The following is a 15,908-nucleotide window of genomic DNA, read 5'->3' on the forward strand; positions in this document are numbered from 1 at the left end:
GCAGGCCAACATAGTTCACTGAAGCACCGTGTTTCTAAAACGAACTTAAACTACACAGATAACTCACAACTGTAAATATCTCAAAAATAATCAGTCACTGTGCTCTTACCCATGCAGTCCATGCTCGCTGCCTTCCAAAAGTTCTTCATCAGTGGAGATAAGTACTTGTATCAGTGCCTCGTGGTCTCCCAAGCAGCCTTAAAATATTTAGTTAGGCGTAACAAAATCTTAACATAATACACACTAAAACTATTGGGTTGTACTTATTTTTGTAATTAAGCAAAGTTCGAAAAGTGTAATTTTAGGTAAAATCTTCTCATTATAATGAGCAAACATCACTGGGCTCAAATCATGTTGATTTTACTCAAATATTCATGCAATATTTCTCCAAATTTCTAAACAAAATAAACACACACAATATTGGGTTGTACATACTGTTTTAATTAAGCATAGTTCAAAAAGTATAATTTTAGGTAAAATCTTCTCATATTAATGAGCAAAGTTTACTGGGCTCAAGAATCGTTTTTTGCAGTGTATGGAACATGCCAGCCACTTCCAGAAATACCATAGCTGCCACCATAGTAACCATCTGGAGCACTATTGCAGCCACTGGAAGTACCAGAGCACCAATAAGAAATGTGGGAAATAAATCTTGGAAACGCCAAGGTATGGCACCCACTTAACATCATCATAACATTTACCTGAAATACTAACTACCTAATAACACTGCAGTAACACCAGAGCACCCACTTAGCAACACCTTAGCAACCACCTGGGATATCTTTGTGACTATTTAAAATACAATAGCAGCTACATATCTTGCTTTATTGCATTCATTTTATTAACTTTTTACGGCACTGTACGCACACTAACAACTGTTAATTAAATTCAAGTCACATTAAAACACATATAAACACAAATGTGGCTCAGAAGGTTTATAATCTGCACCTTCCACGCAAAACTCAATTTCATTTCAGAGAATTAACTCACATAAATACATAAATTAGATCATGCAGTCCTTAATGATGGTGATAACTGTGACTTCTGAAGGTGAACTTCAGAGTAGCCCCATTTTATATAACTCCCACCAAAAAACTCTGTCAGAACAGAAAGTCAGAGAGTCCCTGAAGGGTCAGCACTCATTTACACACAGCGCAGTGCACTACATTTCCCAAAGGGAGGAACACACAGCATGCTAACACACACACACACACACACACAGTCCACAGTGACACACACTCCCACTCAAAGACATTCTGTGTTCGCAAGGACAGAACCAGCCCTGAGTGTCTGGGCTGGGGTGCATAAACACCCCGTGGGGTTGTAGGCGAGTGAGCAGTACTGTGGAAAGTAAAAAGTGAAAAATCAGATTTACACAGTTTTACCCCAAACACGACTGAATGAACAAGACAGGTTTGGTGTCTGAAGTTTGCTTTTGTAGGTTTACATTGGAGTTATGAGTGCTAATGATGCTAATGTAGCTAACTAGTTATGGAAGCCTACATAGCTCCAGTTAGCATTGTGCTAACAAGGGGTCAAACAATATGTAGTTAAAAAATTAAGAGACCACTTCAGTTTATGAATCAGTTTCTCTGATTTTGCTATATATAGGAATATGTTTGAGTTAAATGAATATTGCTGTTTTATTTTATAAACTACAAACAACTATTCACCCAAATTCCAAACAAAATATTGTAATTTAGAGCATTTATTTGCAGAAAATGAGAAATGGCTGAAATAAAAAAAAGATGCAGAGCTTTCAGACCTCAAATAATGCAAATAAAACAAGTTCATATTTATAAAGTTTTAAGAGTTTAGAAATCAATATTTGGTGTAATAACTGTTTTGTAATCACAGTTTTATGCATCTCCTCCACCGGTCTTACACACTGATTCTGGATAACTTTATGCCACTCCTGGTGCAAAAATTTAAGCTGAACAGTTTGGTTTGATGGCAGTGATCATCCATCTTCCTCTAGATTATATTATATTTGGTTGGAAACCTCAAACAGTACACAGCAGGATTACCCAGAGGACTTTGTCTAAAGGAGGGATCTGTAACTACTGTCTGTGGCAGGCCGGGAGATAAGAGAGATGTAATATCTTTAAATAACACTATCGCAGTGAAGCATGAACTAGCTGAACAATGTGCTATATGTACTTTGCACTGACCACTGCATACCGGAAACACCCCATAATACTGTCTGTATTTTCAGTCTATGTTTCTCTTTCTCTGTCTCTATTTATGTCTCTCTCTCTCTTTCTCTGTGTCTCTACTTTTGTCTCTCTTTGTCACTTTTTGTCTCGTTCTTGTTTATCTCTGTGCTTCTCTCTTTCTGTCTCTTTCTTTTGTCTCTGTGTTTCTTTTTTGTCTGTCTGTGTCTTTCTCTCTCTGTTTCTCTCTTTTTGTTTCTTTCCTTTTGTCTGACTCTGTATTCTTGTCTTTCTGTCACTCCCTTATCCCTCTCTGTTCCTCGCTTTTTGTTTTTTTGTCACTTTTTTCTCTCTTTTTCTATCTATCTCTTTCTTTCTTTCTGGCTTTTTTCATCTGTCTCTATCCTGTTTCTTTCTCTTCAAATCTCTGTCTATGCATCTCCATGTATCTCTTAGCCTTTGTCTCACTTTATTTCTCTTTCTATTCATCCATAAACAGTATACCTCTATCTCTCTCTCTCTCTCTCTCTCTCTCTCTCTCTCTCTATCTATATCTCTCCATCTCTGTCGCAGTGCGCTTTAGCCAACTCCACCATGACTCACTTGGCCCAAAGATGACGCAGCGTGTAGAATTCCCCCAGTTTAGCCCCTCGGCCACACTAACACACACACACACACACACACACAAGTACACACAGACTTCACATTATACTACATACTGTCTATCAGTCAATCATTGGCTGGCTGGCATTACAGTACTTATCCATCTCCAGTACACTCTCTCTCTCTCTCTCTCTCTCTCTCTCTCTCTCTATCTCTCACACACACACACACTCTAACTGAGGCCTCCAGTTACAGCAGCATCAATAATTAGTGTTTGGAGTTCAGGAAACAGGCCGTTGTGTGTGTCCAGTCAATGTCAATGCGCTTGGATGTAATTCCAGCCTGTGTTCTCCGGTTCTCTCTGAAAGGCCGGTTCTGTCACCAGAAACACACGGGCCCAGGCCGCACGTTTCATAGGAACCTTATCAGTGTGATAGATGACGTCAGGGTGAGCTCGTCCGATTGGCTGATTGGAATGGGCAGCACCTCCACACTGAACACACCTGAGCACCTGAGCGTACCATAAAACACTAAAACAGACTGTTCAAACTGATTATAAACCCAAACAGGGGCTGATTGGACGTCAGCCCACACTCTAAAAAACAGAGGTATGATATGAGTACTTTTTTGTACTCAAAGGTACACTCTTCATAATTGTACCCTCAGTGGTACAATATTGGTCTTTACAGGGTCAGATTTGTTCCCTCTAAAGTACAAAGTAATTTCTAACAGCAATAAGTACAAATTTTTACCATTTAACCTGCAGCCAAGGGTACATTCAGCATTCTGTATCACTGTACTAATAAACAATATATATTTTAATTGCACATTTTTTATTTGAAAGCCAGACAATTTTGGATCATCAAGTTTTTGAGCCATATTTAGTTGATGATAATGTTTATTATGTTTATAATCATAACTGGCACAAAAACCATGGGTACAAAAAAGGACTTTCACTGAAAGGTACTTTTTTGTGCCTCAATATAAGGTACAGCCCCAGTGACAAGCTTTGTACAAATCTGTACTTACTTTTCTTAGTGTGCACCATGACATCATGGGGTTTTAGTCTTATTAGTCTGACGGGAACATTGTGGGGAGAAAGATTAGAGCTGGAATCTGGAGTTCAGGCGAGGGAGAGAAAAAGAGAGAGAGATAGAGATAAGGAAAGAGAGAAAGAAAAAGAAATAAGGAAAGAGAGATAAAGTAACAAGAAACAGAAAGCGAAATAAATAAAAAATAAGAGAGAGAAAAGAGAGAGAGAGAGAGATATAAGGAAAGAGTCCATCCACACACAGAGAGAGAAAGAAAGAAGGAAAGAAAGAGAGAGAGTCTCCTTTTACCCTCCATCCTCCAGACCGCAGTGCAGGTAGCATTGCAGATGTATCTGCGGCAGGTGTACACACACACACACACACACACACCTCCTTTCCTGGCCTGTGTGTTCAGCTGGAGTTCTGTGAAAGTGTTGTTGATTAGAGTGTGTGTGTGTGTGTGTGTGTGTGTGTGTGTGTGTGTGTGTGTGTGTAGGTACAGTGTGTGACTCATCAAAGGGCCTCATCTGTGTTTATGAGTGTTTTTGTCGTTTCCTATAAAGAAGAACATTGAACATATTCAGATTAAACAGGAGGCCATGATCTGGCAACCCATCACCTGGCAACCCACTTCAGTACAGGCACTGCAGTAACTTAACTTTAGTACCTAAACTTCTTTTTAATAAACCCTTTTCTACTTCAATCAGAGCCAGACTTACTAATAAACACTAATTAATGAGAACCGAGCTACAGATGGCAAAGTGATGATGTCACTCAAACAAGAACACCCACAGAAAATGCTGATTTTTTAAATGGTATTTTAGTTGTAGGTATAATGTTACAATAATAACATTAGTTATTAGTTATTATAATGTTACAACATGCTTCAGCTGATTTGAAGTTACAATTATGATCGAGGATGAAATAAAAATGTAATGAGATTCTAATGACTTTTAAGTTATTGATGAACTTCTTAAGTTGAAAATGAAGATCTAAAGTTTAAGTTGTAAACTGTAGTTTATGAAGAAAACTTGAGACAGAAAGGTTTATGGTGAAAGCTTACACATTTTGATAAAATTCTAAAGTTACGGGTAACATTCTCTAAATTTAGGAGAGAGTTCTAAAATTTCAGAAGGAATTCTAAAGTTTAAAATGAATATGATACTGTTATAAATGTTATACATTATAAGAAAATATATAATAAAGAATTAAATGAAAAAGCTTAGGATAACATTCTTTTGTAAGGAAATTCTAAATTGTATAATGGCATTCTAACATTTAAAATTCTAAAGTTGAGTATCAAAATTTAAATTTGAGGATAGACTTCTAAAGTTAAAACTGACATTCTAAAAAAATATATTTGAGGATAAAAATCTAAATTTGAGGATAAAATTCTAAAGTTGAGGATGGAATTCTAAATTTTATGGTAAAACTAAATTGAAGGTTCTAAAGTTAAAATGTAAAGTTAATCTTAAAGTTGAGAATGACATTTTAAAAACTATGATAAAATTATTTTGAAAATTGGGTTGAGATTCTAAATTTAAAGACAAAATTCCAAAGATGAGGGTGTAAATAAAGATTTTTAGGAAGGAATTCTAAATTTCAGGGTGAAATATTGAAGATGTGAAAAACGTGAGGGTACAATTCTAAAGATAAAGTTTTAAAGTTGAGGGTGGAACTTTAATTAGATTTAATTTAATTCTAAAGTTAAGAATGACACTATATATTATGAAAAAATTTTAAGTTAAGGATAAATTAATGAATTCAGATCAGGACCATTTTTAAGTTGATTATATTATGAATTAAAATTTGAGACCAAATAAAAAATAGATTTATGTAGTTCTTAATGATGATGAAATTCTGGCTGTTAATAAAAAATGTATAGTTATATATTTCTTAGTTTGATAATGTTATCTGAAATGTTTAATTCTGTATTTTTAACATGATTACAAAAATAACTTGATAACTTGATTAATTAATTACATTCACTATACACAGAATATATTAGTGTTTTTATATTCTCAGTGTGTGTGTGTGTGTGTGTGATGAGATTAGTTTGTGTGTGTGTGTGTGTGTGTGTGTGAAATGTAACAGCGGGGAGTTTGGAGATGAGGGAGCTCCTCAGACGTATTGATGGAGGTTCCATTAATGATTGAGCATTTACCAAGTTTACACACACACACACACACACACGCACGCACGCACGCACGCACACACACACGCACACACACGCACACACACACACACACACACACACACGTGGAACTGTAAGAGAAGAGTTTTACAGGAGTGCAGTGTCCTGTGTGGGATGGACAGATGGGGCAGTGTGTGTGTGTGTGTGTGTGTGTGTGTGTGTGTCGCCGTCGGCAACAAGCTCACACACTGACAGAGCGGCAGGTCAATATCTAATTACCACACAGGAAGAAAAATGGACAACCAGCCCACCCCCATCCCCCCTAAACACACACACACACACACACACACACACACTCTACTGCAGGACGCCTCATTAATAAGCACATTAGTAAACTGCTTAGTGTGTTAATGTCAGCCTGGAACATTGTTAGTGTTTGTGCTGAAACAAGCTCTGACTCTCTCACACCATCCGGACTCATCCCCAACTCGCCAACTCATCCCCAACTCACCAACTCATCCCCAACTCAACAACTCATCCCCAACTCAACAACTCACCCACAACTCGCCAACTCACCCCCAACTCACTAACTCATCACCAACTCATCCCCAACTCACCAACTCATCCCCAACTCAACAACTCACCCACAACTCGCCAACTCACCCCCAACTCACTAACTCATCCCCAACTCAACAACTCATCCCCAACTTGCCAACTCACCCCCAACTCACTAACTCATCAGCAACTCGCCAACTCACCCCCAACTCGCTAACTCATCACCAACTCACCCCCAACTTGCTAACTCATCACCAACTCATCCCAACTCGCCAACTCCATCCCCAATTCGCCACCTCATTCCCAACTTGCCAACTCATCCCCAACTCGCTTTCAATTGCAACAGCTGATCTTAAAGCATCTAAACCAAAGAAGAAAGAAAAAAATAAATAAACACACCGTTCCTCGTATGGGATCGAACTTGTGTCGTCAGAGTCGCTCTCCAGTACATTATCGCTGCCCTGGCTAGTAAATTGGGATATGGCTAGGGAAAAACGGCCTTATAAGGAAATAGGGAGCCCAAGAACAGGCGGGAATACAAGAGCGGGCGGAAACTAAAATCATGCAGAGCGCGACAGAGAGGCAGGGGAGGAATGTAAACAAAAGCTTGTCAGAGAAGCATTTTATTATTTTATTTTTTTCATTATTAATTATAGTTCAAATATCTCACGGGCCAGATGTTTGCCAACCCCTGTTATAAATGAATAGTGAAGTCAATCACACAACACATAAAAGGAACACATCAAATCATGTAGTAAACTTAAGTGTTAGACTAACTCTTTATTGCTCTTCCTTTCCTGCATTTTTGCGACTGTACTTGAGGATTTTTTTTTTTACTTGAGGAAATTTACTTCTGGATTAACTGACCTTCATTTCTTAAAGTATTTTTTTTTCCTTTACTTGAGTATTTGAGTAGTTCTTTCTAAAATATGGATTAGAACATTATTCATATAGAGCTATTCACTGTATACCTGTAACTCTACCTTTTTACTACTTTAAAACTGATGCTCTTAAACTAACATTGATAGGACAAGAAATTCAAGTAATTAATTCTTGACGAGTTCAGCACAGCTGTTAACGGAAAGTCTGGAATTCTAGGTGACTCTACTTCATAAAACTGACTGAGAAAATCCAGCGAAGATGTGGAAAACTGTCATCTAATGTCATCGAGATGCTACTTTGAAAAATATTAACTATATTCTGGTTTGCTTAACATTTTTTGTGCAGTAAATAATTCAATAAGTTTTCCCTCATAGTTTAGATGACTTTAAATATTAATCTACAAAACAGAAACTCCTTAAATAATGAAAAAAAAGAAAAAAAGGAAGGAAAAAATGTGGAACTAATGGATGATTTAAGATCTAACTGGTCAGTGGATTTAGAGTTTACAGCATTTGTTTCCTACTGATTTTGCTAGGTAGATTAAGTTCAATAATGTAAACCAGTGAATGGAGAGGACAGGTCAAGTGACATATCTAGTGGCTTATCTCACTCTCCCTCTCTTTATCTTTGGCTTTTTCTTACCTGGACAGTAACCTGTATCTCAGTCTCTCTCTCTCTCTCTCTCTCTCATCCTTCATCCCCTCAGTCCTCTCTCTTTCCCTCCATCCATCTCTCTCTCTCACCTGCTCATTCTCTTTTAATAGCTCTCACCTGGTGGCTCGCTCCCAGTGTGTGTGTGTGTGTGTGTGTTGTGTGTTTGTATACTGGGGTGTTAGCAGGTGTGTCATTGTGTGCTACAATGGGGTATGAAGAGAGACTGGTCAGCTGATTGCAGTGTTTGTATGTGTGCTTGTTAATATGACGGAACAATAAGAATATGGATGATTACAAGCCATCAAAACAAGCTGAACTTCTTACATTTTTCACCAGGAGTGGTAAAAAGTTATCCAAAAGCAGTGTGTAAGACTGGTGGAGGAGAACATGCCAAGTTTGATTAAAAACCAGGGTTAATCAACCAAATATTGATTTTCGATCTCTTAAAACTTTATGAATATAAACTTCTTTTCCTTGCATTATTTGAGGTCTGAATGCTTTGCATCTTTTTGTTATTTCAGCCATTTCTCATTTTCTGAAAATAAATGCTCTAAATTACAATATTTTTATTTGGAATTTGGAAGAAATTCTTACGCAAGGTGGTTCTTATGCTGTACCTAGTGGATTCCTTGGCGTTGCTTAGCGGGTTGCTTTAAATGTCTATATCTTTAAAGATCCGTACAGCAAATACCACAACAACCACCTGGAAAACCATAGCAACTTTCTAACTTCCAAACACTCTAGCAACCACCATTAATACTACTGCAACTGACTTGCAAAAGCCTACTCACCACCTAGCATTTGTTTAACAACACTCGGGTGTTTAGCAACACCCTAGCAACCATGTGGAATACTAAAGCAACTATGTAGTAACACCCCTTCAAATCTCTTTTAATATTGTAGAAACTGCCTAGCAACACCCTAGGAACTTTGTGGAACACTGAAGCAACTGCCCGGCAACACCCTATCAACCACCTGGGAACTGATATCAGCTGCACAATGGCTTTTATGCTGAGCTTTCCATTTTACTGTCTGAGTGGTTTCCTGAAAGGGAATTTCTGCTCATATCGGAAGTGCGACTGAATCAGACTGAAATAGCGTCAGTAAAGCTGAGGACTGGACTGGAAGCTCAGTTATTGATTAGACAGTGCGGTCAGGCTGAAGTCAGCTTTCTGCTTTTAATCGGGCCAGCTCGGCTAAAATAGGCCCACTGAACCACATGGGAGTCATCCAGGCTCCAGTTCTTCTCCAGGAGGAAGCACCGTATCCAGTGTGAATTGGTACCTGCGTGATAGAATTACACTGTGAACTATTCAAGCAATAGTATTGATGCTTCCAATCATCACAATCAGTCCTTTTCTTAAAAAGATCAATAACAAGTTCCTTCTTTATACAAATTGATGTGGTTCAGAATACAATTTCCAAGCCACTCCTCTCAGGCTGTTAGTGGGTGGAGGGATAATATGATACAATATTAAAAAATGTAGCAATCACTTGGAAAACCATACCAACTTTTTGGCAATACCATAGTAACCACCTGCAACATCACAGCAATAACATTTTATAACAGCACTCTAGTTATCACCTGCAGAACCAAAGCGATTGCCATGTATAACCATTGTGAAAATCTGAAGCACCATAGCAGCTGCCTAGCAACCCCCTAGCAACCAGCTAGTAATTGTTGCCACCTGCACAATAAGGGTTTTCACACCTCTGTTTTTTTAATGGAAAGGGTGAAATCCCCTCCTAAGAATTGGGACAACCTTTCAAGAATCTTTTTAGAGTATTGTATGACTTCAAAAAAGGGGCAAGTAGTTAATTAGTATTGTCTTTTCCTTAATTCCTCTGTAATGGGGAGCTGAAATTAGCTTTTATTTTATTTTATTTTCCTGTCCAACCTTAAATGATGCAGCCTCTGCTGTCTGTTCCACCTTAAAGGGTGCAACAGACAGCAAAGGCTGCACCATTTGAGGTGGAAAAGGAAAATTAGCCAGGTAGCTAGCTACTTAGCTACCAAGATGCACTACTACTGAGATGTAGCTAGCTAGCTGTCTTCCTGTTCCACCTTAAATGGTGCAGCCTCTGCTGCCTATTGCTTATTCAATTCAAGTATCAAACTGTACTGAATCTATTCAAAACTCAAGTATTGAGTAAAATGCAAGTACATTTATTGTTTTAAGTACTAATATTATTGAATCTATATCAAATTTAACTATGGTATTTAACCAGTTTTAAACTCAAGTGCATAATTGTAATAAATCAGCTAAACCTATTTGCCTGACACGTAAATACTGCTGAGCTACGGCATAGGGTACGGCATGAAATAAATTGGCCTTAAAGAAGCACAAGTCCAATACCAAACATTACTTGACTGATCAACTGTATCAGGGATCAGTGAGCCATCATGTTCCTTTAATAAAGGTCCGTTATCGCGCCTGCTAACGAACAGCATTAGCCTAAACTACTCAGGCCCTGACTGAACAAATACATATTAGAGTTACAATCTAGAGAGAGGGAGAGAGAGAATTCTGTGGCATGCTCGCTCGACCCTGACATGCAGGGTTGAGTGGGGGGATAAGAGAGAAAGATATGGTGGAGAAGAAATGAAGGGTGGATGCTGAGACGCCACCTGGTGGTTCTAGATCTCCACCTTAGCTGATTTCTTCTTGAAGATGAGGCTTGATTAGTTCATGTCTCATTTCAGCTCTGGTATTAACACAGCACTAATGACAAGGTCTATTATCATCTCGTTCCGGCTCAGACGAGAACACACACAAACACACTCAAGTATACACACACACACATAGAGAGAGAGAGAGAGAGAGAGAGAGACAGGGCGAGACAGTCCTGCTGTGATCTTTCATCTCTTATAATGATAAAGGACAACAGAGACCACCATGCACCAATTAATGTGCTTTTGAAGCATGAAAGTGTTCCAACCTGGTTAAACTGTGTGTGTGTGTGTGTGTGTTTATGTGTGTGTGTGTGTGTGTGTGTTAGGTGTCTACGTGTGTATGAGAGCCTGTGTGGTTCAAACTGTTTCATCTGATTTAGATCAGAGCCTCAGACAAAGTGGTGAATCTAATCAGAAGCTCTTTGATGAAGACAATGAGTCATCATAGGTCTTTCAGTATGTGTGTGTGTGATGTGTGCGTGTGCATATGTGTGTAATGTGTTAATTGATGAATGACATGAAAATAATCAGTCAAAGTGCAAAATAGGGACGCTATTTTATCTAGTATGTAACACAAAATTGTCCTTTTTTACATTAAAGGGCCTATCTGGAAGTTTTTTTCTAAATTAATCATGTTTGCAGGTTCACATAAATACTTTTAAAGTTTCATAAACATCATGCTCACTCCCTACTTTAATATATAAAGATACATTCGTAAAAAAACACCTGCTGTAAATGAACTGAACTGAACTGTTTGTGTGATATACAATTTAATGTATAATATTTACTGAGCATATAATTATTTAAGTATCGCCATCCTGAGTGACCGAATGTCCTGTGTGTGTTTCAGTATGGGCGGTCAGACAGCTACCGCGTGGCCACCACGCAGGACAAAGATGATAAGGGCTCCCCGAAGAAGAACAAGAAAGGGAATAAGGATCTGGATGATCTGAAGAAGGAAGTCCCATTGGTAAGGTCATCCTGAATCACATACAAGGACAGTGTTTACCAGCACACACACACACACACACACACACACACACACACACACAAACTTAATATCCAGTGTGTCTTAAGTATTCAATCAATTCAAAATTCAAGTTTTTAGTCTATTGAAAGTATTGAAATAATTAATTAAAAAGTTAAGGTCTAGATTAATTCAAAATTCAAGTAATGAATCAATTCAAAGCTCAATTATTGAATCAATTCAAAATTCAAATATTGATTCAATCAAAGCTCAAGTATTGAATTACTTCAAACTTTGAGATTTGAATCAATACAAATTTAAGTATGTAATTAATTCAAAGTTTAGTTATTGATTTAATTCAAAGCTAAAGTATTGATTTAAATCAACATTCAAGTAATTAATCAATTTAATAATTCAAGTATTGAATAAATTCAAACTTGTTTTCAGTCAATTAAAAATGCAAGAATTACATTTGATTTATGTTAAGTATTAGATATTATTAAACTAAATATAATTTTACTGAATAAAAAAAAAATTGATCTAATTAAAAAGCAATGAACCTATATCAAAATTAGATCAACCTTATTGAACCTTATTGACAAATTTGCTTACCCAATTGGCATATTTTATTACTTTGCTTAATATAAGGATATATGTCCCAATTTCTATATGTTTTTGTCTAGTTTTTAACCATTTTTTTATGTACATCAGTTAAAAACTCTGATCTCTTTGTTAGACCGAACACAAGATGTCTGTGGAAGAAGTGTGCCGGAAGTTCCAGACAGACATTGTTCAGGTGAGTCTCTCTCTCTCTCTCTCTCTCTCTCTCTCTCTCTCTCTCTCTGTATCTATCTCTCTTTCTCTTTCTCTTTGTCTCTCCATCCCCCCTGTTTGCTGTGTTTTTGCTGTTCATTCTGGGTTAATGCCTCTGTTTGGCCACTAGATGTCTCTATAATCCAGCACTTCTCAGGCTCATGCTGTGTGATATGCTGTTCCATAGCTTTATACATCAGGCCAGATTCCATACACACAGAAACCAGAAACCACTTTAAAATATAAACTTTATAGAGAATAACTGTGGCCTAATGAAGTTTCTGTTTTGTTTAAACTAGTAATGGCCACTTTTAACAATTTACCAATATTAACAATATAGTATAAATGGAAATACATGTGAATATTATTTTTAATATTTGTATACATATGTAAAGATGCAATATTAAAATAACTCTTACTGTCTCTCTCTCTCTCTCTGTCAGGGTCTGACTAATGCCAAGGCAGCAGAGTTCCTGCAGCGTGACGGTCCGAACGCTCTGACCCCACCCCCCACCACCCCAGAGTGGGTAAAGTTCTGCCGGCAGCTGTTTGGAGGTTTCTCCATCCTGCTGTGGACCGGTGCCATCCTCTGCTTCCTGGCCTACGCCATCCAAGCCGCCACTGAGGACGAACCGGCCGGGGACAATGTAAGACACACACAGACTCCATTATAAAGGGCTTATTATTAGTTTATAAAAAAGTGTATTATATACTTAGTAAATACTTTAAAAACCATTAATAAGAGGAACTGAGAGGTCTCCCTGGTTCGAATCCCGGTCATGCAGCCAGCCTTCAGCTGCCGGAGTCCAAGAGAATACAATTGGTCATGCTCTCTCTATGTTGGTAGATGGCTCTTTCCTCACATCGCTCTATAGGTGATATCGGTCAGCACATGCACACCAACAGGAGTGAGAAAAGACAAACCTGTCTTATCACATCTGTTATCTGATACCCATACAGACAGTACTAGTCTAGCACCTCGCCATTAATATAAACACACAGACTAATCGGCAGCACCACAGCTAACCTCTCTCACTCCAATTTAACCAGATTAAATAGTGGCTACTATTTGCAAACGAAGGATGACTGCAGTATTTTTGATCTGTTTAAGTTCTGTTTAATGATAAACTTTTTTAAAGATTAATTTGTTTTTGCTAATCAAAAAAAAAAAAAAAACAGAAACAAAAGTGGGACAAAACATCGATATTGCAATATATTACATCATTTTTGTTTGAGATACATTATCGTTACAATTCATCAAACTGAAACATAGGCACTCTGAACTCCCTAAGATTTGCCCCACCCAATGTGACTTACTGAAGTTACTGCTTCATTACTTCACAAGGGGGTGCTAATCAAATGAATAAGGAAATCTGCGATGCAGAGTGTTGGTTGGCAAATTCTGTAAAACTGACACTAATAAATCTATAATTCCTGGTATTTACTTATTTAGGTGTATTTAATCCTCTTCAGTAACACATATGCTGTGAAGTATCGTATACAATTGTCTTATGATATATTGAGTATCGTGATATTATTGTATCGTGATAATCTTGTATTGTGAGATATGCCCTGTGATTCCCAACTCTAACTGAGATGCCGATTCAGTTACTCAGCTCTTTCTCTCTCTCTCGTTCTCAGCTCTACCTGGGTATCGTGCTGTCCGCTGTGGTCATCATCACCGGCTGCTTCTCCTACTTCCAGGAGGCCAAGAGCTCCAAGATCATGGAGTCCTTCAAGAACATGGTGCCTCAGGTACTGTCCACTCACCATGTGTTCACCAGATGCAGTGGTACGAGAACACAGTGTGCACTGTGTGCAGTGTGTGTGTGTGTGTTTAAGCGTGTGTGTGAGTGTAATGCCCTCTCTCTCTGCCCACAGCAAGCGTTGGTGATCCGTGAAGGAGAGAAGATGCAGATTAACGCAGAGGAAGTGGTGGCTGGAGATCTTGTGGAGGTGAAGGGTGGAGACAGGATTCCTGCTGACCTCAGGATCATCTCCTCACATGGCTGCAAGGTACACACACACACACACACACACATTCACAGATATTCACACACATACAGGGTTCTTGTACCATTTTAAAGGTCAAATTGAATGCCTTTTAAGAACTTAATAAATATTATTTAAGACCCAAAAATGTAGTCGTAATTTCTTTAGTTCTCTCCTCGATAACATTATCTAACTTTCTGCTGATGTTACTATAATAGCTAACTCACAGCTAATGTTAGCTAGCTCTCCGCTAACATTAGTTCTATCCTTGGTAAAATTAGCTAGCTTATTTAAGCTAGCTAAAGTTAGTATGTTAGCTAACTCACTGCTAATGTTAGCTAGCTCTCACCTAACATTAGTTCTATCCTTGGTAGCATTAGCTAGCTTGTTTAAGCTAGCTAAAGTTAGTAAGTTAGCTAGCTTGCTGCCAAAGTTAGTTCGCTTGCTGCTAATGTTAGTATGTTAGCTAACTCAGGGCTTATGTCTCTGCTAACATTAGTTCTATCCCTGGTAACTGTAGCAAGTTTAAGCTAGCTAAAGTTAGTATGTTAGATAACTCACTGCTAATGTTAGCTAGCTCTCCACAAACATTAGTTCTAACCCTGGTAGCGATAGCTAGCTCGTTTAAGCTAGCTAAAGATAGTATGTTAGCTAGCTTGCTGCTAAAGTTAGTCAGCTTGCTGCTAATGTTAGTATGTTAGCTAACTCAGCGCTAATGTCTCTGCTAACATTAGTTCTATCCCTGGTAACTGTAGCAAGTTTAAGCTAGGTAAAGTTAGTATGTTAGCTAGCTTTCCGATAAAATTATTATGTTAGCTAGCTTGCTGTTAATGTTAGTATGTTAGCTAACTCACTGCTAATATAAGCTGGCTTTCCAATAACCTTACTTCTATCCCTGGTAATGTTAGCTAGCTCGCTTTAGCTACCTAAAGTTAGTATGTTAGCTAGCTTACCGCTAAAGTTAGTTTGTTAGCTAACTTGCCACTAATGTTAGCTAGCTCTCTGCTAACCTTAGTTATATCCCTGGTAATGTTAGCTAGCTCGTTTTAGCTAGCTAATGTTAGTATGTTAGATAAATCGCCACTAATGTTTGCTAGCTTTCTGCTAACCTTAGTTCTCTCCCTGGATTAGATGTTTACAATGGGCCACTGTGTTTTCCCACCTGCATTAATGAAAATTTAATACCTACAGCAAATTTACAGTAAATGTATGACAATTTAAGACCTTAAATACCCAGATTTTAATTTAAGACACGGGAACCCTGACATACGGATACCCTCCAACGCACAGATGATTCTGTACAGGTATACGGTTTAGAAAGTTTCTCTTAGCCTTTTGCACAATCTTAAAGATATTTAGTCAGAAGTTAAAAAAGTCAAAAGTACAGGGTTTTTGTCAGCCTGTGATAAACCACATGTCTATGTTTTTCAGTACCAGGGCATTTCTGGAT

The 15,908-nt window shown here is 38.0% G+C and overlaps 1 protein-coding gene across 1 annotated transcript in view; it reads left to right on the plus strand.

The window, feature by feature from the left end:
- The window catches only part of atp1a3b (ATPase Na+/K+ transporting subunit alpha 3b), a 45,698-nt gene that overhangs the window by 15,489 nt on the left and 14,301 nt on the right, over positions 1–15,908 (plus strand). Inside the window, exons 3-7 of the mRNA XM_049480720.1 lie at positions 11,537–11,656; positions 12,390–12,449; positions 12,910–13,113; positions 14,108–14,221; positions 14,348–14,482. Of these exons, the coding sequence (XP_049336677.1) occupies positions 11,537–11,656; positions 12,390–12,449; positions 12,910–13,113; positions 14,108–14,221; positions 14,348–14,482 (633 nt within the window). The remainder of the gene's footprint in view (positions 1–11,536; positions 11,657–12,389; positions 12,450–12,909; positions 13,114–14,107; positions 14,222–14,347; positions 14,483–15,908) is intronic.

The sequence above is a fragment of the Astyanax mexicanus genome, chromosome 6 (genome assembly GCF_023375975.1).
Source record: "Astyanax mexicanus isolate ESR-SI-001 chromosome 6, AstMex3_surface, whole genome shotgun sequence".
Classification (NCBI taxonomy): Eukaryota; Metazoa; Chordata; class Actinopteri; order Characiformes; family Acestrorhamphidae; genus Astyanax; species Astyanax mexicanus.